This window comes from Orussus abietinus, unplaced genomic scaffold, assembly GCF_000612105.2.
Source record: "Orussus abietinus isolate OABI.00-Male unplaced genomic scaffold, Oabi_2.0 scaffold1, whole genome shotgun sequence".
In the NCBI taxonomy this organism is placed as follows: Eukaryota; Metazoa; Arthropoda; class Insecta; order Hymenoptera; family Orussidae; genus Orussus; species Orussus abietinus.
This window is the reverse complement of record NW_019396017.1, coordinates 3,763,520-3,790,924: the sequence shown is the minus strand read 5'-3', so window position 1 is coordinate 3,790,924 and position 27,405 is coordinate 3,763,520. Positions and strand designations below refer to the sequence as shown.

General features: G+C 50.5%; 1 protein-coding gene across 3 annotated transcripts in view; it reads left to right on the top strand.

Annotated features, from left to right (window-relative positions):
• The window catches only part of LOC105698028, a 53,143-nt gene that overhangs the window by 6,091 nt on the left and 19,647 nt on the right, over positions 1-27,405 (top strand). For 2 of the 3 annotated variants that reach the window (XM_012421865.1, XM_012421866.1), the window contains exon 2: positions 17,472-17,834. In XM_012421865.1, the coding sequence (XP_012277288.1) occupies positions 17,805-17,834 (30 nt within the window). In that variant the 5' untranslated portion in view covers positions 17,472-17,804. Of the gene's footprint in view, positions 1-17,471; positions 17,835-26,731; positions 26,924-27,405 lie in introns of all 3 variants that reach the window. The other variant, XM_012421867.1, reaches the window with a different exon arrangement.

The window sequence follows — 27,405 nt, the reverse complement described above, 5'->3', positions numbered from 1 at the left end:
TTTCATTATATTTTTTTAGAGCTGTTCGCGCGGCGGGATCTCGGTGACGCCCTACCTCCGGTATCGGGGAAAATATGAGGCACGTCCGCGAATTGGGAATGCGGTCCTTTCAGGGCGGAATTCTCGCCTTAGGAAAAGCAAAGACGGAGAGCGGAGCGGCGTTTATTAAGCTCTCGGATCCTGGCCGAATCCCGAGGGGGGAGACCCGAAAGAGAGTGGGAGGGAGGGGGGCAATTCCGGCGAGAAGGGACGACGGGGTGGCGGAAAACCGCGGCGGCAGCCCGGCGCGATTATTCGAATTATAAATCCTCAGGGTTTTAAAGTAGCCGATGCTCGCAAGTGCGCCAGGTAATTAGATTTTTCCCGGCCCTCGGTACGCCCCCCTGCCGCGCTCGGTAAACTCTCCCTCTCCTTCCCTTTCCTTTATTTTAGGGGGGACTAAAGCGCACGGGCCGGCACCGAGAGGGACGGAAATACTTTGAATTCGTCTCCGAAATTTCTATCGGCGTTCTTCCTTATTACGCTTCGCGGTGTCTCGAGAGTCTTTGTCCCGCGACGCCTCGGATGTGCCCCACGGTGTTGGGTGGTCGGCCGAAAATTTCTCGGATTATTTCTGGTTTAATGATCGAGGAGTTCGTCGGCGAGGGAAAATCTACCCCGGGGACTTCGTCAAGGCGTAGCGTTAATTCGGGCAAAATTCCCTTTCGAGCGGGCGAGTTGCATTCGGAGTCGCGGAAGCGGTTCCGAAAATGGATTCGAAATTCCAATCTCTCCGGATTAATCCGGGTCTCCGCGATCCCCTCGATCGTTCTCGACTTTGACTCTCCTCGTCGACGACCCGCTAGTCCCTCGACGGCTTCCAGGGCCGAGTCATATTCTTGAAAGCCTCCGCGGTCGCGATTAACGCCACCCTTTCGCCCCGTGGCCTTTAAACGCTCCTCGTGCTCCCGGGTCGCGTCGAAGGCTCCTCCCGAGATCGAGTCTCGTTTTGGACGAGCGATCGCGATAGAAAAAAAAAAGGAAAAAACGACCAAGGTACGGGCAAAGGGAAAAATGCCGGGAACGGGGAAAATGGAAGTTCGCGTTTTCCGACCGCGCCGCTTCCTGGAGAACGAGTCGCACTTTCGAGATACCTCCCCCTCACCCTGGGCCGGCCCTACCTCCCTCGCCCCTCTAACAACCTTTCCTCCAACTTTTGAGAATTCAACTTTGCCCGTAACACCCTCGGCCTTCCGGAACTCACCGAGCCCGTTACGACGCGGCTCTCGTTTGAGGTGGGGGCGGGGGAGGGAAAAAAAAATAGAGGAAGAAACGGAAGACGCGGTCCGGTCATTTTCGCGGGCTCTGCGGCTGGGATTCGTTTCTCGGTTTTTTTTTATCTCCATTTTTTTTTCCCCCTCACTTTTTCTCTCTTTTCCCAACGCCGGCTCTCCTTCCGCCGCGAGCCGCGAAATTCTCGAAATCCGGTCGCGGGGAAACGTTTTTTCCGCAATTAAGGGACAATGAAGTCGCGCCCCGCAAACGCGTTTCGCTCGCGCTAGCGAGGCGGGTACATGTAAATTCTTTTTTCCGGGCGGCTACGTTTAAACGCATTCTTTTTTTATTCTGTAATTTTTTTTTTTTTAAAGCGAAGGCTCGACAGGGCACGCTCGCGAATATATTTCGACATTCCATGTAGCGATTTATATTTCGTTTTAGCGCCAGAAGGGGGTTCCATTAAATCGGCGAAACGTATTCGTACTTTCTCATGCCATAGGTCGACATTTTGCCGTTATCTCGAAAGGTGAGAGACGTTTTCGTACTTGGCCGCGGGCGTAAACCTGGCTACGTCATCGGAAATATCGCGACGGTATATAAAAAGGAGGGAGAGAGAATGAAAAAAAAAAAAAAGAGGTGCTAAAAATAAGAGCGCGCTTTAAAACGCCTTCGCATTTAGTGGACCGAGTTTATTGCCTAAGCAGTTTCGCCGGTGTTTTATTGCCAGGAGCTAATATCGGAGGAACAAAAAAAAACTCACCTTTTCCGAGAAGATTGAAAAATATATAATGTAGCCGGGATGTCACCGGAACTCGGTAACGTTTTTTTTTTTTTTTTCTTATACATACATTATCCGCTAAGACCCGAGGCCGAGGAGAGAAAAGAGTCGATTAATATTTTTGGCAGTTATTATAATTTTTTTTTTTTTCCGAGGTGAAAGTTCCCGTCGATTCGTCGCCGGTTTTCCGGCTCTTTGCGACCTAAGTGGAAATCGGCGCACTTCGCGATAAGGTTCGACCGGAGTAGCGGAGAAATACCGTCTTTACGGCGAAAGCGAGGGTGTCACTTTATTATCGTAAAATTGCTCCCCCCGCGCCTCCGCGTCCATACGTAGATCCGCGCATCGATTTCCCCGGCGGTTCTCGCGATCTACTTATTACCTTCTGCCCATAACCCGCAATTTAAAAGTCGACCCTACTTCCCGGCCATCTCTACGCAGGCAGCCCAAGGATTTAACGCGGACGGCTTCGATTACCCTCCACCCCCGCGGGAATTACGTCGTATACTCCGTTACATTTTACGCGTTACCCGGAACCTCGTGGAGCTCTCCCGTCCCTCCATCTATTTCCCAAGTTTTTCCCGGGGATCGTCCAGAGGGTCGTCGACGCTTCCGGACGCTCTCCTCGGTGCTCCGAAAAGAGCCCTTTCTCTCTTTTTCATCCCCTCTCTTTCCTCTTTTTTTTTTCCTCGGCTCCCTCCGTCCATTTGCTTGCCCCCTCCCGAATTTGGCCGCCCACGGAAAAGGAGGCCAAGGCGACCTCCCGTGGACGGGTTTCCGAAATAGCCGTCGTTTCTACTCGCGATGCGTGCGGATTTTTGCGTCGGTCCCTCCGGGCGAAAGAAAAAAAAATCGTTCCCCCTCCCCTCCTTGAAAGGGAAAGTTTCGCGATAAACGTCACGGGAGATGTCATAATTCCTGGCGTGTTCCCGTCGACGATTTCAACGTTCGACTCCCGAAGCCTCGAGTGATTATTTCCCGTGCCTCGTGTACGCCAGCCCCGTCATATGGCCTGGCCCCATTATTTATGTACATCTAATTTTCCTCCGGCCACGTAGTAATCGCCCTTTCCAAACGGTGCTCTCTCGCTCCCTCTCTCTCTCTCTCCGCCATGTTTAATTTCGCCCACCCTTCGCTCGGTTCCCTCGTTTCGACTTTCCCCGGGACGGAAGCGTTACTAGCCGAAAATATTCACGCCGTTTCCTAGGTGTCCTTCCTACTTCGGCTCGGGCGTAGGAAATAGATAAGGAGAGGGTAAGATCGCGGCGATTCGACTCGATTTCCTCGGAGCATTCGGTTCGGTCGAATCCACCGGGTTCGATACGTTCGGCCTGGCTGCATAGTTTCGGGTAAAATTTTCGCCGACGTTAGATAATCGATCTAGTCTCGATTTAATAGTTTAATCGAAATACCACGGCCCAACTGACTGACGAAAATACGGTTTCCCTTTGTGGGGCGCGATATCGATGTTAATCGTTCGCCTCGGTGTTACCTACGTCGGTGAAATGGTTTAACGGCCGGCCGAAATTACATCGATAACTTCGTTTCGAATAAAATACTGCCGGGGATCGGGCGATTCCGACGGAGCCACGTCCATTGTACTCGGATTAATTATATTTCATCCGAGTGGCCGGTCTCGTCGCGTCTCTCGAATTGGATCTCTTCGGGGCGATTATTGAGCACTTTCGTTCGGCCGGTTTACGAGCGAATCGTTCTAAGTATGTGTAAAAATGCGCGGATCAAGGTAAACCGTTCCCTGGGTAGGGATCTTCGCGCGGTAGAGGTTGGAGAACGCTCGTTACCGCGTCACTCGCGAATCGGTAACACGTGACAGGTGACGCGTTGATCGCTCCCCTCTGAAGTAACTCTGCCGATAAAAACTTCCCTCTCGCGGACGGCACAGAGTCAATGAGATTTCGGGGGACCTGCCCGTAAGACCTCCCAACACTCTGGGACTTATTTTTTTCTTTTTTTTACCCCGAGGGTAACACCTGTCCCTTCGCACCCCATTGAAGTATGAAATACGCGTTCGCGGTGCATGTTGAACGAGCACTCGGAGCGTCGACCTCCTTCGATGCGGTCCGGCCCGCGAATGACGGATTCCCCGAGTTTCGGCTCTCGGGCCGACTGCGTCTGCGCCTGCGCGAGCGCGAGGAGCGTCGCTCGCCCGCGGTCCCTTCCCGCTGACGAGCGGCCGCCGAAAGAACGCCCCGCGAGCGTGGCGACGCCATGTGTTCCCGATTGGCAGGCGCGCGCCGCCTCCGCGCATGCGCGCCCGGCCACCCGCTCGAGGGGAGCGCGAGAGCGGCGCCGGAGGAGCGGCAGTCGGCGGTGGGAGCCCGGGAGGGGAGGGCGTAGTCAAAACACCGACGAGCAACGGCATAATAAGTTACGCGTGTGGGATTTACGATGCGCGTAACGAATTTATCGCAACGTGTCTCTCGCTCCCTCCCTCCCTTCGTCGGACCTTCCCTGCCCCCCCCACCCTTCCCGGCGCTTTCCCCTTTCTTCGGCTCTCTCTTTTTCACCTTCCCTCCCCCGGGTCGCGATCTCTCTCCGTTTTGCATTTCCAGCTGGGGACGCGCTCGCGCGCCTCGCCCGGGCTGAATTTTAATTCCCATATGTCGAGCCGCGAGTTCTGGCCGACCGAGGAGGTCCCAATTGAACGGCGGAATTCTCATGGAAGGATCCGTGAACCCTTTATTCCCGTACGATTTTCAAAAATTCATCGAAATTCACCGAAACTCCCCGCTACGTCGAGCTAGCGGCGGGCACCGACCCCTCCGATTAATCGATTCGATCGGCAAGCGTCAACGATTTAGTCGATACCATTTCGTCGGCTCCCGGTGACGTACTCGCAATAACGGTGACCGCCGACTGTTCCCCGATCCACGGCTTAAAGAATGCGTCATAAATGAAATTTATTCCGCGTAGTTTACGGACGGCTGTTCGGTCACGTTCCCGTGACACGGCTCTTATCGACGCACTACATCGCACCGGACATAACGCAGGTTATTCCGTCTCTTATTCATCCTTTTTTTTTTTCCTTCACTCCTTTATCGCTCTTTGAGGTTAGTCTATTCTAGTCTCGCCTCTATGATTAGTACTCTTAGTCATGCGCCATGTCGTTGCTGCGGCATTATATAAGTCTTGCTCATTTCATCCTCGCCGGTTCTGCGAAAATAGTCGCCGTAATCCCGGCAGCCTCGTCGAGATAAAACGAGACGATTTCGGAATAATCGCGTCGCCTCGTCGTCCCCGCGACATGAAGTAGAAGCGAGGTGGACGCCGATAATCGCGCGAATATTCTACGGGGGAAGGATAACGCCCGACCCCGGAGGAAAATTAAAAGTACCGATACGGGGGTCGTCATCGTTGCATCGCGTGTAATTAACTTTTCCACTCACCTGAGGTAGGAACGTCTCGAGAACCTCGCGAAAGTACCCGGAATGAGATAATAATTGTTTTTTTTTTTTTTTATTTTCCCGGGAATATTGAATATTCATTTATTACCATCACCCCTGTTCTGCATTCGGGAAGGATCAATCATAATAATTACTACGGTAGCAAACAAATACAGATGATAATGAAGAAAAAGGGAGGAAAATGTACGATTTCAAATTATACTTCTTTCGGCCGGGGACGATTTTTTTAGGACGTTTAAAATGCCCTCGTCAACCGGGGCTCCTCTTATTTATTTATTTTTTTTTCTTTCCACCGTAATTAGGGATATAGCGAGGCGACATTTTAAACGTGCCTACGCGCAGTTCGCACCTCGAACGCGATCTTCGCCGGGCCAGAGAATTCCACTGTGGGGTTTATTATAGTCCCTCACCCCGGGGATAAGGTTTTAAAGGGGATGCGCCCAAAAGGACACCGCCACCCCGGAGCACTTAAACGCACTCCGCCAGGGGTCGGCTCCCGATCCCGGTGCCGATCCTAACCCCGGTCCTGGGAAAGGGACACCCCTCGTCCCCCCTCTCGCCAAAAGTAAAGTCCATTACACAATTGGAACCGTAAGGACCGAGACACGAGGGGTGAGACCGACGCCCAATCGCCACCGACCCGTTCGACGTCCGCGACTGTACGCGACGTCTGCGACCGTATATATACACACCTATATACGCGGACGTACATATGTACGTCGCGTGGGAGGTATACGGCGCGAACGGTATACACGCCTTACTCCAAACGTCGTCCTGCCTCTGTACGCGTACTTCCTTTCGGCCAATTATGAAGCTCCACGAGAAAAAAAAAAAAAAAAAAAAGAAGAAAAACCGACAATCGAGAACCTAACGATAAGGCCAGCGACTTCGCGAGTGTCGCCAAATTTGCCGGAAAGCGATATCGAAAGGAAAGTAATTCTTTTTTTTTTAATGCTTCTTTTTTTTATTCCAGGCTGCTCGGCACTTAGGAACGATCAATTTTCTCCGCCTTAATCGCGGGATGGGCTCGAGCGGTTCCCGGAGTGCTCCTTAAACGGGGTTTGGAAAAACTCGGGCGGGTCTCTTCCTCCGAGCCTATGTCGAGCCTCGTTCTCCCGAACCGTAATCCGGAGTAGCCGAGATTCGCCGGTAGCACAATGGCGGCTATCCCCGATAACCCGCCGTCGGCGAAGTCTCGTTTTGCTTCCTCGTCGGGGAGAAAAAAAAAAATAGAAAACCGCGGGATATTTAGCCGTACGTCCTTCAACTTGAGCCTCGCCCCTCTGGCGTGTATCTTTAAAGGGGGACGCCGCGTCCCGTGCCATCTCGCCAGGCGTCTCTTCGAGGAGCTCCTCTATTTCTCTCTCTTTCTATTTCCTCGAGAAGAAGCGGCCTTCCAGGTCTCGTTCGGTACGTCTTCCCTTTTCGAGGCCCGGAGTACTCTCCGGGTTTTTTTTTTTTTTTCTTTTTGGCCAAGAACTACGATACCCCGAGACGTGAAAATCTTATCGGTGGAGGAAAATTTGCGTAAATGCGCTCGCTACGCGATCGGAGGAAGCGACTCGCCCGAGGGAAGAAATTTCTGATTTTTCCTCGAGATTGGAATTGTTTTTGGTGACCGTTCCCTCGGTGCGCGAGGCATCGCCGAGCCTGGGAAAAAAGCGGCGGCCGCTCCGTCGAGAAGTTCCACCTCTGGCCGAGCGTGCCGAGGAAGGGGACGAATCGCGTGCGAGCCCACGTGCGAGTTCTCTCGCTCCGTGGGAGGGACTCGCCGGTAAAAGGAGGGAAAAAAAAAAATGAAAAGAGTCCTTCCCCGAAACGGTGCCCCCTTTCTCGTCTCGCTCGCGCTCGCTTCCGGTCGACCGGGCGAAAGAGGGTGCCGGTTATCGGACGAGATCCGGCCGGAAACCGTGGCGATCGACGGTCGATCTTCATTTTTTTAATCCTGCCGTAGAGTGCGCCAACCTTTTGGGACGAGATCGAGCTCGATCGGTCGTCTCGATTTTCGTTGGACGTAATCACCCGGGATGGCTCGAGCGTGTCCGGCGCAGCCATAATGGGCCGGCACGAAGCACGGTTAATTGAACTCGCTCCGCCTGCAATTGACGTTCTACCGAGTCGACGAGCTCTTAATTCCGTCGAGGAGTCTTTTCTTTATTTCTTATTTTTTTTTTTCTTTCCCCCCTCAAATCCGTCCCGACTAGGAATATTGCGTTTCATCCTCGACGCGTTGTTGCGTGGGATCGCGGAACATCGCGGGGACGGGAACCACGGGACAACGATCGTCGAGCGCCGTTCACCCCCGTTGGTGCTTTCCAGGATTTTCTTTTTTTTTTCTCTTCTCCATTTGGAGAGAAAATAAAAAAGCAAAAACCGGGAAAATATAAACGTGCGGAAAACTCGGGCGGGCCCGACGTCGAAACTATTCCCTGATAGGAGCTACTTCGGTCGACGAAAACTTAGACGTCCGAGCGCGACCCGCTGGTCGGATCCATTAACGGGATGAAAGGAACTCGGGTACAGGGTAACCGGGCATGCCCGTTTCTCGCGTAGGAAGTAATTGCCGCGAGGGACAAAGAGTAAAGGAAAACGGGAAACGTACCTCTCGCTCGACCCGGACACGCATCGACGACCCTCGATTCGACGTGGAGTCGCGCCCGACCTCGGGGGCCGAAACGGCGAAGCCCGTCGACTCCTTCCGCAACGGCGAAGGACGGTATTTCTCCGTCGACTGTCGCAACGCGACCCGGATTACCGACCGAGTTCGTCGGGGCGAATCATGCGCGCCAATTTTTTCCTACGCACTCGGTCGATATTGCGCGAGCAATTCCCGATTCCGCGGGCGTGGAGTGCACTTTACGAGCGGCCCGCCGGAGTTTATTGGACCGCTCGTTGTTCTCGCTCCCTCGTTTGTACGCATAGAACGGAGAGCGTGGGGCGGCCGGCCGCTGGCTTACGCTCGCGCCTCCGCGTTTGTCGCCTAACCGCGGGGAAAAAAAAAAAAAAAAAACGGACGCGTCTTGATGAGCGTTGCTCTTGTCGGTCTCCCGAGCCGCGTTTCGCCGATTTTCGACGTTCCTCGAAGAAACCCCTGGGGCGACTTTCCTCGTACACGTCACCCCGGGATAATGAGTAACTCAAAACATTCCCCAAAGTTTGGTACTCTCCCAATTCTTTTTTTTAATTTTTTTTTTCTCGACGAATTTCCCCAGTTTTAATTGGAGTTCTTGGTTAAGCGATTCGACTACCTAATCTCTCCCGATTCGGTGATTCCCGCCGATTCGCGGAGTCGATCGGAACGTTTCGCTAGGGTGACACGGTTTGATGGTAATGCGCGTACCTTCGTTAGTGGAATTCGTTTCGTTTTTGTTGCCTCGACGGGATACGGATAATTGGCAGGGAAGTACGCCTACGGTGGAAGAAATGATTTCGGATAGAAGGAGGAGCAACGCTGGAGGTCGCGGTTCTCCTTATCGGCTCTCTTTCGGTCCTGTTCTTTCCGCTTTATACGTCCGCGGCGATTTCTTCAGTGCCGACTTGCCGGTTAGAAACTCTAAAAGGGAACGTTGGAGCTTTTCCAACACGTTGGAAAATCCCAGGGACCATGCGCCGCGGGAATTCCCTTCGGATAAAATTATCCTTATATTACGATCGGTCGTTAGTTGCCCTCGATTTTCTTCGCGCCGCGTAAAGCGACCGATATGGAGCAAATTTGGATCCGATCGCATAATTTCGGACGTACAGTTGTCCGCAGTTAGTTTTCAAAGGAAGTTAAATGGAACGATCCCGCGCGCTCGAATATAATATATTCGAGCATGCCTTGTCACTCGAGCCGGCTGATTAAACAATCGGTCGTCGGTTGCTTTTCGATGATGTCACCCGATAGTTCAGTCGGAATCGGGTTGCTCGATCCTCGCCGAGGTCTAATCGTTAAATAACATTTGGATACCGTTAGCGTAATGCAAATTGAAAGGAACGTCAATCGGGGATCTCTCGCGTTATCCGCTTTCCCTTTGTGCGCACGTGCTCCTCGCAAATATATCCGAACGTCGTTATAAATTATACAAATGGACCCCAATAATTTGACGTTCAAAGGAATCGGTTGTTTCCTTCGATTTCGCGAATATCGATAATTGTATGAGTGCGGGATTTGCGTCATTTCTGTCACGTAACCGAGGCGTATCGTGATTCGGAAAATGAGCGCTCGAGAATTTCCGTCGGTTTTTCTTCGGGAGGGGGACTGACAACTTGGAAAAGTGCAGTTTTCATCCTCTGACGTCCGGTTATCTTCTCTCCGCTAGGACGCTCGGATGCTTAAAAAGAGTTTCATTGTACGCACGTCACGTACTCGGTATTTAAATACCATGCCTTTTGCGTTTTTACCAGAGTCGTCTGCGCGCAGAGACGAGATGCGATCTCTTTCCCGGGTTGCATATTCCGCGTTGTGAAATTATCCAAATCTTGCGATAGCCCGAAAATTGAAGAAAAAAAAAATTAAAAATTAAAAAGGAAAACCATAGGTGCTTTTGTCTCGACCAATGGGGCGAAGCGCGTCATCCCGCGGGACAATACCTCTCGTTGTTGGATAATCACGGGTTGTGTTTATCTCTTGTCATTATGACGCACGCATGCGTTTTGAGAAGAAAACTGATACCACACCTTCGAAGAATCGACAAAATTTTGATGAGGATTTTTTTTTATGATCAAAGGAACGAAGGCGTCTTCGCTATCGGCTCGTCCCTCTATCGCGGTGCAAAGAACGCCTGACCTCGCTGGATGAAACCTCTCATTGTTGGATTACCTAAACAGATTGCGTTTATTCCCTGTTGTCGCTCCTCGGTGTCACTTCGCGACGACGCACGCCCTGCGGCGAGATAAGTGCCGAGGAAAGTGAACGCGATCAAAATTGAGTATTTCGGGAGGTCTTTCGCATTTTCAAGTGAATTTCACCTAGGTTTATGCACGGAAAATCGGGACCGGAAAAATAAAAAAAATAAAAAAAACGCACTCGCAGTGAAGATTGTGATAACCGTAACGAGGCGAACCCACGTGCATATCGTCTCCCTCCGTCCGCGTTGAACCCTCGCGATACTTTTTCCGCTCCTTGTAGGTTTATCGCCGAAGGTCCACTAACACGGAATTGTAGCTCTCCTTAGGGATATTATTGAGGTATAAAGTTCCACTCCGATATCCAATTTTGCTCCCCCTGCAACGTGACGGTCACGAGATCGTAATTTTTTTTTTTTTAACGGGCACAATTTGGACGGTCATTTTTATTAACAGGGACATCTAGTAAATGGGACTCCATTTTGCCCGGGGGCCGGGGTCAGGCGTTTCCGTAAAACGACGTCGGGGTTTGTTACGGTCAAAGCGTAGACAAAGGTGGGGCGAAATCCAATTTAAATAAAATACTTGGGCGCTCGCGTGCTGCCGGCCAGGACCTTTGTTCGGCCATTAAAGGATTATGGAGCCCAGCATCCCTTCGGAGCCGGGCGTGCTCTCTCCGTTGGTGGGCAGGGGTCTATGGAAGGGCTGACACGAAACAAAAAAGGAAAACCTCGGCGCCAGGACCCTAAAGGGTACGAGTGAAATCGAAAGCCTGGAATCAGGTGGATTCGTTCGAGGGGCGCGCGGGCCTCGTTGCGCAATTGGAGATCCAAGGAACTGCTAATTAGAGAGCTCGTTACGCGGCTTTAAATTTAAGAAGCGACTAGGAGGAGTTACTCGCAAGTACGAGAAGTACTTAGCAGCGGCTAAGTACCTACCGAGTTGAAGGAACCATCGAAGTTTGCCAGGTTTCTTATCGACTCCATGGCTAAGGGTGATACGAGATCGGAACAATAAGGGAATTTTTGTATTTTTATTTTACCTTTTTTTCTTTTATCTACCATTAATGGATTTTCATTAAACCAAACTCCGGCACCGTCGGTGTATGTAACTTCGTAACATCTTGCCGATATTTCTTGCGCTTTCACCAGGAGTCGAGGGCGTCGAGTTTGCGACCGTTACTACTTTGTTTATCGGTCTTCGCGTAACTTCGCTAATCGTATCAGTAGTTCGGCCTAGGTGGGAAGATGGAACCGGTCGGAAAGTTTGCCAAACGGTGGCATATTCACGTTAGTTCCTACCAGGGATGCCCTTATCGGCTATCGATATCCGATCTATGCACTCGTTCGCGAAACAAACACTTATCGATATATCTCCGAGATACCGTTTCTGAAGGTGTATTTAATCGCTGCACGATAACACTTTTTTTTTTTTTTACTAATTTGCTAAAATCAATTCAACCAGAAATCGCCGGTCGGAATTACGGGTTAAAAAAGGAGCGTTATGCCTTTCCCTAAAGACTATCGATAAATCCAACTCATTGATATATTTTTTTTTTCGTACGTCGAAAATCCCACAATATCGTATCGATATCGTAATTATTAGAAATCATTTCAGGGGGGTTTTATCAACGCCGGGGTGCTTCCTTCGCGTCGACCGGATGGTGCAGTCGATCGCAATTCCCGCGGCGAGACTTCGAGCTATCGACGTGCCATCCCGCGTCCTCGTGGGGCTTTTTTTCTAGGTTAAGGTCGTTAAGATCTTAAGGCCCCTCAGCCGGCCAGCCTAGCCGGTGATTAAGGCGGATCGCGGCCTTGCGGATTCGCGAACGCGATCCGAAGCTCGTTCACGTTGGAACCGAGCAAAGCACTTTTCTTAGCCCGAACGAACGGACGTTTCCTCGGGACATAAATCTACATACAAAGTGGACAAAGAGCGAGTCGAGAACGGTGCCGAGGAGGAGGATAAAAAAAAAAGTGTATTTTCAGAGCCGAGAGATCGGGAAGCGTTATTTCCCCCTTAATCAACGAATCCCTCTCGAGGCGGACCCTCGAAGTTCGAACGAGTTCCCGCGGGTGGTTCCTGCAAAACTTCCAAGTCGGGGAACTCGTCGAGTGATTTTTTTCCCCGAGGTGCTTCAGAATTCCTGGATCTCGAGATTCCCTGCCCCCTCGTTCTCCCGGCCCTCGCGGAGTGGGTCCACAGAGGCGGCGAACTAATAGAGGCGAATCCGCCAAGATTTCCCAAGCCCCCCCACTCTCCTCGGATGCGGAAGTCGGAGGCGAATATAATTGAAGCTCTTTCTTTTGGAAACTCCGGCTGGACCGGGGAGGATTACCGGTACGAGAGCGAATATGCCTGGGAAGAGGGAATTCCGGGGACGCCTCGTTTATTGGGCACCCTGGACGACGAGATCGGCGGACGCGAGGAGGCGCTGTTCGCGATGTAGATTCCTGCGGGGGACACCCCGGAGGCGAGAAAGACGCCCTCGGGCTTTCTTTCTTGATTCTTCTCCCCGGTTCCGAGCCCCCGTACCTCGTTAGAGCTCGATTTCTAAAGCGGGGCGGAGGGGTATCCTTTATTCGATCCCGGCCTCGGAAAACTCCGCCGTCGTTTTCTGGGAGCTTCGCGAAAATCCCTCTTCGGGATGTCGGGGGAATTTTCGCGGGGGAAACTGTTTGTTCTTTTTTTTTTTTTTTCGTTTTTACGCTCGGTTCTTCCTGGAATTTTGGGAGATCGAGAGGGTGACGGCGAAATTTGATCGATCGAGGACCGTGCGCAATTTTCCGGTTCCGGGACTTTGGGGGCCGCACTTCCGGCCTCCGTGCCGGAAACTCCGCGGCACCGTTGCGGAGCGAAACTCTTTGTTTGCGCGAAAGTTTCCGCCTTTCTCCATTGACCGCGCGCGATACATACCCGCAAATGCGGCCCGAGCGAGCTTCGGCAAAGCTTTGCGAGGGCTTTTCAGGGAGCCGTGACGCACGGCGTTTTGTCTTTGTGGATCTTTGGCGCGGCGGGGGAGGAAGAGGAGGCGCCGCCGAGAGGAGATCAAACGAGACGAGAGGCGAGAGCCTTGAACTGGTTTCGCGAGTGTTTCCTGCGTGTCGATACCGTGCCGGTGTTATCGCGGAATGTTTTCCCCGCCGGTTCTTTTCCGCCGGCCCTCTTTCCTCCCCGTTGTATTTGCTCGCTTTTCCCGGGGGGAGCTCCGACGGAGAATTCGGAGGTTCCTCCCGCGGCGAGACGGATATTGCGTCGCCATTCGACGGGAACCTTCCCTCGCGCGGCTCTCCTAGGTTTCCTCCATTTTCCGCAAATTCTCGACCCGGGGGAAACCTTGAGAAGCACCCAGGGCGGTCCGCGGAGAAGCGGAGGAGAGAATTTCCGAATAATTTCGGCACCGGAAGCGCCGCGCTCTCCGGACCCAAAGAAAGATGGCGGACCGACGGGTCGGGTGGAAGACGACCGTGAAGTGGAAATTCTACCCGGTCGTTCGATCCTTGCGAAACGTTTCTGCATTCCGGGCGCGCTTGTTACCCGGCTTGCTTGGTCGTTACTCTACCGATCCTCCGGCTTTACTTTACTGGGTTAAGCGTTAGGCTTGGCAAAAGAAAATATAACTCCTAGAGGGGAATTAAAGAGGACCTGCCGGCCGAACGGACGTCCGCTCGGATTCCGCGCGCGGTGTGCGGCTCTCTTTTATTCCCCTGTTGCGTCCTATTGTCAATTATAATACCGAAAGTCCAGCGCGGGGTGGCTTTTAATTTACAGCGCGACGATTTCGCGTTTCTCGAATTAGGGGAGAAAGTCACTCCCGTTCGGAGGAGTTCCGGAAGGACGTTTTTTATCCGTCGAAAAATCGCCGGCGATTTGCGGGCTTCTCTAATGCCTACCCGCTTCCTAACCGGTCGACAGCTTCCGAATCGGGGAAATTCTGAAAACGAAAACTACTTCGGGGAACGGTAATTGGAAGCGTTAATTAAAGCTTTTCGCCTGTTCCGTTTGGTCCCTGAATTCCGCTATTTCGATATGAAGGCGGCGAAAACCGCCGGCTCGGCAAGTCGGATTAAAGTTACATCGCTCGCAGCTGCAGCTGCCGCTGCCAATGAATGGGAACTTAAATTCTTAGCAGCTTAAAACCCATAAAGACGCCTTTTTTCTTTTTTTTTTCCTGTTCCGACGAGGCGGAGCGCGTACCTTTGTAGGGTCCCTGGCGTATTTCCTTCGAATGGGTAAAACCTTGGCCAGTCTCCCTCGCCGGAAGTAAAACCTTTAATTCCGTTGCCGTTTCTTAAATATGAAAATCCATTATTAATTGCCAACGAGAGAGATCGAACAAAGAAAGGAATTACCCACGCGATAAAGTTACTCGAGGAGCCCACGGCGCGGCTTCTTGATTTTTTTCGCACAATTGTAATTAAAAAAAAAAAAAAAAAAAACGTGAATACAACGATGTTCGGATTTACAGCCTCGTATGCTCGTGCCACGGTGATGCCCGTTGACGCGTTATGCCCACCCGAGCAAAGAAAACGTCAGACCGGCAAACCACTAAATCTTCATAGAGAATTGACATTTACGCTCCCCCCCTCGGCTTACAGGAGAAACTAATGGTTTTATTATGTTCTCCTCCCGGGCACATTTTCCGTCGCTGAGACCCTCCCGCAGCCATTCCCCATCTCTCTCCCTTCAAGTCTTTTAAACGTCGGAAAACAATCGCGAAGAACTTTCCTGCGCTTCCGGGCAACTTAACCCAAGCCTTTCCTAACCTCCTACGTCGCGCGAATCCAATAAGTAGCAAACGGTGGGGCGACTACTTCTTTTATATTTCTATTTTTCTTTTCCCCCGTTGCTCTCTTCCCAGCCCGATAAACCAAACGGGATCACGAGATGAGTTCGCTCGTCCGAACCGCGGGAATAAGTGACGATAATTCCCACGATCGCTAAGAGGAGGAGGAGGACTCGTCATTATTCGTCGGTCGACAAATTGGCAACAAAGGGGCACTAAATATCTCGGTGTGGACGTGCAGGTGCAGCTGCGCGGGAAAGCCCGCCGACGTCCGGAGTTGGCGGCGTTTCCGACGGCTCGTCGATTTTCTTCCGTCACAGCTGCGAGACATTACCCGTAACGATACTCGGGCGCCACTGGCGCGAGCGGGGCGGGGAGGGGTAACTTTAGAGTTTCCCGCTTCCCCCTCTCCGGCACACCGGCCGACCCTTCCGACCGTGCCGCCCCCCGCGCCAGACCGCGGAACCCCGCGCAGCGGCGCGCACGTGCAGCGCAGACCGCACGGCGCCGGGAACCGCAATCCGGCCGAACCACTCTCCCGACCTAACCTCTCTCTTTCTCCTCCGATCGCGCCAGTCCATTTCGAATTCATAAATCCACGCGACGTGCGCCCTCCCTCTGCGCCCCCCCCCCACTCTAGCGAGCCCCTCTTGCTTTGATATCCTCGTTAAGCCTCGCATTTTTTTTATTCCCATTTGCATTTGAATTTCCTAGCTTCTTCTTCTTCTTTTTTTTTATTCAGGGGGAAACGACGTGAACCCGGATGGTCGAGGACCAGGGTGCGAGGGCTCTCGGGGTGGAGGAATTCGAGAGGTCCAGTTTTGAAGTTCTTTAATTTGTTTTTTTTTTTTCGGTTTTGTTCGCGCGAACTCTGGCAATGGAGCTCCTCTCTTTGTCGGGGACGAGTGTTCTGGCGATCGTATCTCCGACCGCGCGAGTCCATTTCGAGTTCATAAATCCACGCGATATCCAATCTCGGCCTTCCCCTTTTCCCCAGCTTGTACTCCGCTGCGAGCCCATTTACCGTTACATCTCGTTAGGCTTTCGCGTGTTTTGCTCGCGTTGCCACTTGTAGGAGATTACCCTTCTCGAGAGATGGACACACCTCGTCTCGATTCCTCGAGCCTCTTATCCCGGTCGCGACTCCGTCGCAACGTGGACTCGATATTTACGGGGGGATTGCGCAAGGGTTCCGTTCCCCTGATCCAATTTTTTTTCCTTTTCCTTTTATTATTCGACGGAACGCTCCAATTTCCGTCTCCTTGGCCGTCCCGTTTTCACCCTCTCGATTAAGTTCCATTTTGCATACCGTTTGTTTGGCTTCTTCCGCCCCCTCCGTCCTTTTTCTTTTTTTTTTTGTTCCGTTTTTCTCGGGGGGCGAACGTCATGTTGATCTTATCTCTCGAGCGGCGAGGAGTCATTTCAAATTCATAAGCACACAAGATATTCCGTTCCAACCTCCTTCCCCTGGCGTCTTCAACGATTCGGCGGGGTGTAATTCACCCTGCGAAGCGACGTCCATTTTCCGACGTTACCGTCGCCACGAAGGACGCCTCCCGGAAGCGTTATGGCGGTTCAGATGTAACTTTACCGCCTCGATCCCCGGTATCTCACTTTCCCCGTTTTTTTTTTTTTTTTGGAAGCCGGGGTGAAAAAAATCGTCCAACAGGGGAGGTGCATTAGGTAAATAAAAATGATGCCGTACGTTTAAGCGAAGGGGTTCCTTCGACTCGGGTCAGTTTCCGGTAATTTTAAAAATCGGGGAAATCAGTGATCCGAGCTCCCATAAAAATGGCGTAATTTCTAGGTTTCGAGATATCTCGAGTCGAGGGTGTGTCGACGTTACCGCTCCGCGAACGTTCGAACAAAGGGGCGGGAATTTCGCGATAACGCCATCGCGGAGGAAATGCAAGAGCGATTAAAGCCCTCGAGAATGCGTTTACGGTGACGCGGAATGGACGTCCGAGGGTTCTCGTTTACGAGACTTTCCCCCCAAGTGGGGGTGGGGTGAAATTTAATTTTTCTTCCAAACAAGTTTCGTTTTGTTCCATTTCCGGAATAACTGAAATTTCACGGGGGTTTCATTACGTTCCAAGTGGCCCTTTCGGCTCATCTCGAGAGCGCGAGTCGCGCTCCGTAAAATCCCGAGAGAAAACGTAACGGCTGCCGGGAATTCCATCCCGACCCCCTTTAGTTTCCTCCGTTTCCTTTAACGTAACATGGCGGGCGCGTAACTATTCGCGAGACTCCGACGAGTCGCTTATTTCGGGCTCGAGATCCTGGAGGATCCCGCGATCATCGAAATTTTCCCCCGGCGACTGGCCCACCCGATCCGCGTTTCTTGCACCCTCGCTAACGAAGGTCCTCCGGGACCCCTGTTGCTTCTCTGTGATTGCAGGATACACGGCCGCAGGAGTGCATGGCATAGAGCAAGAGGAGGGCGCATAGGAGGCCGGAAGGCGGAAGCGAGCGAGAGGGGAAGGAAGAGAGAGAGAGAAGGGTCTCTCGATAGGGAGGACGCCGCGTTATCTCGCCGCATCGGGACGTGGGAACCGGCCTCCGGTCGCCGATGTCCGCCACGAGTCCTGCCCTCGCCGCCGTTCCTACGCCCGGACGAGGACGCCGCGACCCCGCCCCCGCGCCCCGCCACCCGCTGCAGCCCCCGCCGAGGACGAGAACCAAGACACCCCCGCTGGCTTCACGACCCGAGATACGTCCGACACTACTCTGAATGTCTTCGCACATCCAAAAGTCGTGCGTGGTGAGGAAAACTACCGCCTTCTACGACGTTACCCGAGATATCGTACGCGGACCGGCCCCGACCCGTGCGCGCGGGGGGAAATTCGAGGGACGATTGAAGTCGAGGAGACGCGCGCCCGCCTGGACTCGGGAACGGAAGGACGTCCGGGCCGGATCTGACGCTCGGGGGGCGCGCGCGCCCTCTTAGGGCCTCCAATGGCGCGGGCGCGTGCGCGCGCATCGCGGGTCCCTCGGCCGCGGCGGCCGGTCGAGCGACTCGGCGGCGCGCACACCCTCGCGAGCCGCCCGCTGGTCGGCCGAGCACGCGCGAGCCAGTGGACGCGGCCGCGGTGAACGTCGGTCGGCCCGTGAAGGGACGAGAATGGGACTTTCGGTCAGCCGAGCTCGCGGACCGTCGCGTTTTCGAGTCGATTCTGGAGTCGGGGCGAGATATACCGCCCGTCGAGTTTTAACTCTAACCCCTTTTCGAGCGAGCCGACGACCGAAATCGCCGATCTTTTTTTTCTTTTCTTTTTATCTGGCGAAATCCTCGTTCCGTCATGTCTTGCGCACGAAAGGAGAAAAGTAGAGGAGGTGAATATCGAATGGAGGATAATTCTTTATTCGATGCGTATTCGAGTGAACCGGTACTCGGGACGAAAGACCAGTTTACGGAATGTAGTTCATCTAAGGAGAGTTTACGAGTTCGAGGGCACTCGGTGGAGTATTTCCGACGATCTGACGGTTCGTGTTGCGACCTGGTCCAATTGACTCTGGAGGACGAGACCCGCAGTCGGCACCGCGGCAGTGATTAGCGGGCCGTGATAAAAAGTACATTAGCTGGGAGGAGCGAGGACCGGGCCGATAACCGATAATTTTGGCTTTTCGTCAATGGAGTCATTCGTTGTCCCCGGAGGAGGGAAACGAAATCGCGAAAATAGGGAAATGTCTGACCCGGCGTGTCGAGATTGAGTCCGGGTTTTAGACGGATCCATCCATCTCGTCTAAAATTGAACTCGTCAATTTACGGGGCGTTAAAAATTTCCTCTCACCCCACGTACCGCGCCGCGGAATGAGAGAAAATATTGGGCTAATAAAAATGAATGTTTACCACTCCGGAATCCGGAGCAAAATAATTACGCGACACCGGTTCGCGTCTTTCTTTTCTTTTTCATCTTTTTTTTTTCGGCGCTTCCGCTGACAGACTATTCCTGCGGGTGTAACGAACATTTCGCGAAAGGAAACGAGGAAATATGTTGTGTCGGCCGTGTATTAGTTAAAGTTCCCGTTGGCCCATTAAAAACTTTCCCGTCCGAAAGTTTCCTCCCTGCTGGTCGCAAAAGTAACTTGTAATTGACTGCGCTAACCGATTACGAGGAGCTAATTGAAAAATTCAACGGGGAAGCAATCAGACTTTACGCGGAGAGTTCGTTTCCTTTTATTTTTTTTCCACGTCGATGATGCAAAGATTAACCCTATCGCGGATTCGACTCATCGGGCAATTCTTTTATTTTTACGCGCTTCAATAAATAAATATCACGTAACGAGATATACGGAATATCAATGATTGCAATTTCTGTCAGTTAGCGCGTTCGTTGCCGTGTTGGACGCGGCTTACGTGGGACGATTAAAGGGTACCAGAGAAAGAAGGTATCTCCCGCCCTCGGGCATCTCGAATGCCAATCTAAATCGAGTTTCCGGCAAGGGAATTTAATTAAGTTAGTTTAATTTAATCCACTTTAATTTATGTTGCGCGCAAAACCGCACTTGCCGGCTACGCTTTACGGCGCTTAGGTGGACCGCCCTCGGTGGGCGTACTTCCCTAACATGTATACAACGAGATATTGGAATTTCTCGAGATGTAAGGATATTTCTAAAGCGAGAGCGCCGAGAAATGCCGCTCAAAAATTCGAAGAAACCAGACCCGGAAGCCCCGTGTACGCCCTGGGTCTCGAAATTCCGAATTAGAAACCCGAATACCTTCCGGAGAGGAGAAGCCACTCTTGGACGCGATCCGCCGGGAATACGGATTTGGAAACTATCCCGCGAGTCAGAAGCCGAGAGTGAGATATCGGTATGCGAGACATCTTCGAGTTAATGACAATTCCCCGAGAGAACTTCGACCGGCAATTTGCGGTGCCGATTTTGGAGAATTCGAGAAATGACGAGGAGCATCGGGGATTCATAAATGTCGAGCATCTCGCGTAATTGTGCCCAAGGCTGCCGAAAGGACCAGGAGGAACACGACCCGGCATTTGCGATCTCTTCCCTCTGAAACGTGATCTCTTGACGAAGGGTGCTAAGGGGAAAAAAAAGAGAGATCTCACCGCTTTACGTGTATCTCTTTGTAAGGGATGCTTGGGACAATATAAAAGGAGACTAAAGAGCGACGACCTCTCCCTTGGAACCGGGATTTGTCACCTGAATAGTGGTGACACTCTACAGAGGCGAAAACCGAGATGGAAGGTTTTTCCTTAAATCAATTAAAAATAATTGACAAAGATTTAGTCAATGAGATATATTGGTATATTTATGTCATTTAGGCGGTTACTTATTATCTTGACGATAGCGACGGAGTTTGTAAAATTGAGGAAACGTTTCCATTGGCTTCTCACCGATGGTTCGTTTCATTGATCCTCTCGCATTTTGCCGTCTCATGGCATATTGGAGAACGTCCAGACTCTTTTGAAAACGGATCCTCGAGCTATCCTGTATCTACGGAAAATTCTGAATCACAGCGATTGCTAAGACGTAACCCAAGGAGATCGAGCGAAATTTGAGTCCACGGTATTTCGAAATTCGAGACTCCTCGTGGCTTCGTAATTCGAGTCTGGACCCTTTGAGGAAATATTTGCAAACCCGAGATGCGATTTTCTAGTTTCCACCTGCATTTCTCATCATTTACGTAGACCCTTGGGAAGCCTCGACGTAATTAATGCGTCTCGGAAAACTCTAAGAAAAAAAATCTTTTTATAACGCTATCGTGTCCGAAATGAAAAGAAGAAACAAAAGTGAGATAAAATTCGAAGGTATCGGGTAACTAGGATTTTATTTTTCAATTCCGGGCGCATGTTCAGGCTCTCCGTACTTCTTCGCACACGTAGCCCGTTCGGCAGCAAGTAGCAATTTCGTCTGGCATTAAAAGAATCCGAAAATTAAAGAGGAGGGCAAAAGTGGCCGAAAATAGCCCAGAGGCCGGTAGAACCTAAAGGGGTGTTCCAAGCTCGAGCATTTTCTAACCCTGGTTAATTCCATTTCCTCCGATGAAGAATTCCCAGAATTCCCCTCCGGGTTTCGAAGTGATCTTTTTTTGCTCTTTATTCCGGGCATCGCCGGACGGGCTACGAAACCCAGTCGGCCATCAGATTCCGAACCGTACTTATCCGAAGAGAGAAGCGGCAGTTCGGAATTACGGAGGTTAGCCGAAAAGGGAAGAAAAGATCCGAGACTCCGAGACCTCCGGAAGGTTCCAACCTCCAAAGACAAGAACTCGTTCGGACCCTTAAAGACCGGTCATCTCCGTAAACCTGACCAAATTAAAGTCTGGTACTTTAGACCTGGAAGAGGATCATCGGTTTCGTTTCCCTGAGTAAATTTGCCCTCCTCGATCCCGAAGGGGTCTCTCTTTTGAAACCGCAGCTCGGAAAGGCGGCCAGGTCGAGAAACGGGGAAGGAGGAAAGGAATTATATATTCGAGGAAAAGAGAAGGTAAGGAACCGAGGAGAGGCGAAGAATATAATAAATGAGAAAGAACCCCTTCGGAACGGGGTTTGCGAGTCAAAGAAATGGACGCGCTTATTCCTATATTTAATGAATACCTAACCGACTACCCCAACGCCAAGCGGTAGCGATCCTGATAATGATAACGGAATATTAATTATTCCCGGAAACGTTAAATCATTTTTGAATCGAAATTAACGTAAAATTTAACGAACGGGTTAAAGGGCGAGAGAAGAAGAACGGAGCTCGACTTAGAAACCCGCGTGTAGAAAATTTGTGCCCATCGGTGAGAATCGTTTTCTCGGTGGGGAGGGAAAATAAATATTTATTCAACCAGAGGTATGGACGGGACAAGGGACACTTGGCTCGTGCGCGGCGCGATAAGGAAAAGGGAAAACGTGACGAAAGAGGGGAACGGAATAATGTGTAATAATAGGAAATAAAACGAGGGTAAGTGTAAATTGCGAGGTAGGGGGGAAAAAATAAAAATGCGAACGGGGAAAGCGGAAGGAAATAATATATTCACGCTTTTGAAGAATAATGCCGACACTCGAGTCGTAATATCTCCTCGGAAAACTGCTTCTCTGGAGCTAAACGGTACAGAACTAGTTAACCGACATGAAATTATCGAGGAGCGTTCCTCCTCTTCTTTGTTTCTCTTGTTTTTCACCCCACTTTGCTTCTTGCTCGGTTCTGTGTTTCTCCGATCTATTCGTTTCGTCCTCTTTCCTCTCGTTCTCTCGGCCTACTTGTCTTCCTTCCCGTTATTCTACGCCTGCTCCCGATCCCACGTATTTTATTCTTTTGGCTTTCCTATGTCGAAAGTCATTTTTGCTTTTACCTTACCGCCGAAGCGGTGTAATTTCGTCCGACGAGGAAATCTTTGCTGACTTATCTTCTGCTGTCTCGACGATTGTTTTCCCTATGTCAGCAAATGCTTTCCACATCTGATACCGAAGTCCGCTTATGGAAATCTGCACTTTATAGCGTTTTACGACTTTGGCTAGTACATGCCAACTTACGTCAATTCAACATATTTCGCGTGCATAAATTCCACATTCGGAGCTCTCGTAAACTCAAGCGTGTTGTTTAAATAGAATTAACTGTTTTTTTTTTTTACTCATCGGGAATTCCTACAAATGTCAGATTTACATTGGCGTTGATAAATCGCTCGATGCGATTGTATTATTTTTTCTAACTTTTTCCATTTATTTTTTTTTTCTGCCACTTTCGGACGGTTGTCGTTTCCTGAAGAGCGCATTGCTAGTTTTCTCCCATTGTCCTCGCTTTACCAGTATTTATCCTTCTCTTGATTTCACTCTCGCATTATCTTGCCCCCGTTCTATTGTCCGTCTTGTCTCTTGGTTACTTGGGAGCGGCTCCGTAATTTAGGGAAACTCGTATGTACGTCAAATGTCACCCTAAATTGTGCCGGCGTTATCTCGAGCGACGCTAGATCTTGAAATTGCATTTAGACCGCAAGGGACTGGATTCTTGGGCCAAATAATTATTTTGAGACAGGCCCGTTTCCTTCGGAGTTTAAAAAAATCCACTGAGAACAATGAGATGAGAAATTCCACGGTTTGTCTCAATGCCAATTATGTTCACTTGCGATCTAAAACATTTTTTATTTACGGAAGAAATATCGTTCTTTGCTTGTTCATCTGCTTTTCATTTTTCTACCGTTCTCTATTGTGTTTTTCAATGAAAAAATTTTCTCGTAGATTCCTAGGCTCTCCTTACATCCCGCCCCGGTCTTTGTCCACATTCCTGCTTTTTATGCCGTCGAATGGAGTCGATCGATCATCGAGATGAGGACACTTCGACAGTTATTAAATCTATTATTACGACGCACCAGATTCAGTCCGCGTCCTCTTCCAATCCGGGTCATGTCCTAAAAATGCACATTCGTGATTTCCGTTAATTCGTTCAACATGGTGATAAAACGGTATCGACATCCGCCGGCGTTCAATTAGCGATCGACGTACCTCCTTAAAATAGTTTTCGAATCAAGGATTAACGGAAAATGATCGCGCGAAGAGAAGTTGAAAATAAAAATCGCCTCGAATCAGTCCTCGACCCCAAACGGCAATTTCCGGCGATGCTACCCCGCAACGGGTCCGAAAAACGGAGAAATATGTTAATAAGAATAATCTACGCAGATCTTGAATGTTAGGGCGAAAATGGATAAACAAAACCGGAGGAAAAGCCATTCTCAAAAGTAGATCGATACCCAATTGGGGGAGGAAACTCCGGTACGGAGCGCACTCGAGTCCAGGACTCGCTCGGGGACGACAAAGGAAGAGGTAAACTCGACACGGGAAATGCGACTCTCGTCCGAAACGTCACATAATAAAAGGGGTCGGGAGTAACGGGAGCGACGCACCGCAACGAAACGTGGAGGATAAATGGCCCGAGAGGGAAGTTCCGCCGTCCAGGTCCGATGGAAAAATAATAAATAATCGGGCCGATCGGCAAGGAAAACGCTATTCCGATCGATGGCCAATAGAAGCGGAAGAAGTCGATTCGGAGCGCGCCGTGCTCCGCTGCATCGTAAAACCCGTTAAAGCCAGCCCCCTTATCCTCGCGCGGACTCTTTTCTCCTTATCCGTATCAGTTTCCCGGTTTAAATGTCTCTCGACTGGCATATTCGGCCCGATCGGCGCGGATACCGAAAATCGAGGTCATCCTGTCGACCTCGGTCCATCGCCGAGCGACTCTCGTCGCGTTAATTCCTGAATCGTCCCCTACTCCGTTTTCTTTTCTCTCCCTTTGCCGCCTTCTCGCGTTTTCCGTTTCTTCTATCTTCCCCGCAAGCCCAGGAATCCCGAAGGGTCCTCCAGGAAGAGACGTCCCGGCTCGCGGGAAACTTTCATTTCTCGGTGCGTCGCGTTTCCTTCCTCTGCTTTCTTTGGCGTTCTTCCCCTCTTCTCTCGTTTCTTCGAGCGGTGGTTCCCTCGCCTTCTGCCGGGCCTTTCGCGATGCAGTTTCTCGCTCGTGGACCCCTTCCCCGTTATCGCGCCACCGGGAGAAACCGGAAGGGGGAGAGAAGGCGACACGCGGAAGTCGGGCGATATCCACTCGCGAAAGTCGCGATAATTGTCCCCGGGTTCTCTTCCTCCCCTCGTTTTCCACCTCGAGGACCTTTTTCGCCGTGTCTGGGCGGACGGGAGCGCGAAATTCTTGTTTATCGAGTTTCCTTTTCGGGGGTGGACCCGTTATCTTTCCTGCTCGCCTTCTTTTTTCCCGACCTTACTCCGGTCCACTTTGTTTTCTTTCCTCCGAACGGCGGTTCCCTCCCCTCGAGGTCAAGATCGCTCTCGATGACGCGTTTCCGCGAGCCTCGAAGGGACGGAAATAGAAGGGAGGAGAAGCGTTATCCCGAGTCAAATGTCGCGATAATTGCTCCAGGTCTCGGTCTTCGTCTGGGTCCCTTCCGCCTTTCATTAACGGAGGCTACGTGACTCTCTTATTTATCGGCCTTTTCTCCCGAGGTCGAGGCTTCGCCTCCTCTTCCCTCGATTCGTCGCTCTTTCTTCTCCCCTCGGTACTTTTCTTTCCTCCGGATCTCTCCGGTCGATACCGTAGCCGCCGACTGTGGGCGAATGAAATGAACGAGCTCTCGGGGGGGGAAAAAAAAAAGAAGAAAATAATGAAACGAATGAAATAATGAAAGCTGAATGTGCTCGCCTTTGTTTTCCTAAAATAGTAGCCTTAATGACGACACTCTGCCGCCCGCGAGGAGATTCGTATTTTCCAAGGGAAAAGAAATGCAACTCGAAGCCCGTCTCCGCGGATCCGGCTCTTGGGCAATTACGGTTCCTCTCTTTCTCTCTTTCTCTCCATGCCCCGCTATAATCGATCTCGCTTTTGCCGGACCCTAAATCGTATCCCCTGGCGAAATTAACGAAAAGCACCCGAAATCATCGTAATCGGGATCGGCGATATTAAATGCCCCATCGTCCGCGAGGATGCCATCTTTAAAAAGTCACGCGTTTTTCGTTCCCCCTTTCGAGGTGCAACGAGCTTTCAAGAATTTCATAAATGTCGAGGAGAACCCTCCTTTTTGGCCTTTAACCCGGCGTTGGCCAAGCTAAGGTGAATTTTTAACGTTAGCGGGTCAAAGACCGAAAGACTACGTCGAAACCTGTTTAATAGAGTCTTCGTTCGCAAGCTCGAATCGATTTTCCAATACTCGAGGATAATTATGCCGGGCCGAGGGTGAAACGAAAGACCTAACCTCCAATTAATAATTTCAATCTCGAAGCGATTTGGCAAGGAAAACAATTCGGGCCGTTTTGCGAACGATTATGGCCTTTGGAAATGGAAGGTCTTCCGAGGGAGTTCTTCCATTTCTGTGTCCCGAAACGGGATTGGTCCAAAATTATCGTCCTCCTTCTTTCTCTCTCTCTTAAATCGATCTATCGATTCCGAAAATAGGATACGAGATTGACGTCACTTCGGATTAAGCGGACGTGTTTCTGGATTCTCGTTGCGCGCTAATTTCCTCGGCGAATAATTAACAATTAGCCGCGAAACGTCTGGGAGACGAGGAGATATAAAGAGACGCCGATGTATATATACGGAGCGAGCAATGGCTATTTCCATCGGGAGCGTTTCTTTTATGCATCGCGATGTAAAGTACGTAGAAACTCGTAATGTATGCGAGCGAGTGAACGGCACACGTAAACCGATACTTCAAACATTTCCGGCGTGGACGTACGGTAATTGCGGAAACTTCTTTCCGAGTTATAAAGGTAATTCTTCGTTTTCCTTTTCGCTCTTGCTTGCAAGATAATTACGAACTCGACGGTGCTTAACGGGATCAACATTTGTCTTTAGGAGTTATATTTCTGTCCCTTGGTATGGATGGATTTCTGGTCAAAATGTTTTGCCTGGCTATAATTAAACGAGGTACTTCCGGTGACAATAGCTTATTGTCCAAGCTGTATAGGAAGCGAGACGAAGAAGGGAAGAGCAAAGTTGGGCGCGAGAGGAGGAGATATTAAAAAGTACGAATGAAGGTCCGGTTAATTGGAATGCGATTCGTTTAATTTATTTCAATAGAAAGAGGAGGGAGAAAAAGTTGGTAGGAAATATCTCGAAAAAATAATTATTGCGAGAAATGTAACCTATTTATTATATTGCCTCCTGGGCATCGACTAAATTGCGTTTGGAACGTTGTTTTGTGGATTGCAGCAAACATAGTGGTACTTAATGTAGCATTAATTCGGAACTCAACCCGTGCAAGAGAAAAACGAAGGGGGAGGATGAAATTGGGCGAGAAAGAGGGAGAAATAGCAATCCTGGCCCCGTTCTGCACAGGAGTAAGAAAATTAATCTTCGGAACTTTTACCAGACGGAGTATCAATGGATGGAGCAATATCACAAGTACGATCTCACACTTTTCTGCAACATCTTGAAACGACGTCGTCGCAGCTGTTTTTCGCAACTGTCGAATTGCAAATGTCAACTTCCTCTTAGTTTAATTAATTATATTAATAATGAACACTTTGGTCACGCTATTTGCATCGGCACTAAAAGGGGAATTTCATTTGGCATCGTGACTTCGAGGCAATTTTATATCTTTGCGGAATACCTTCCTCTTTAGAAAGCTCCTTTCGGGATACATAAACATATTTTTCTTTGATCCTTTTCAATTTATTATTTTTGTTCTCCACGTATAGGATGTCTACCTCTGTACATATCGTGTGTGGAAAGCAAACATGGTCCCCTTTGCGAGCGGAAGATTTGTTAATTTTTTTCGGACAGCCGTTGCTAGGCTTTGGCTCTAGCGGTATACATTTTGTGATAACGGCGAAAATGATAAAATATTTCGCGTTAAGTTCCCCTAACGCATTTCTTTTTCTTTC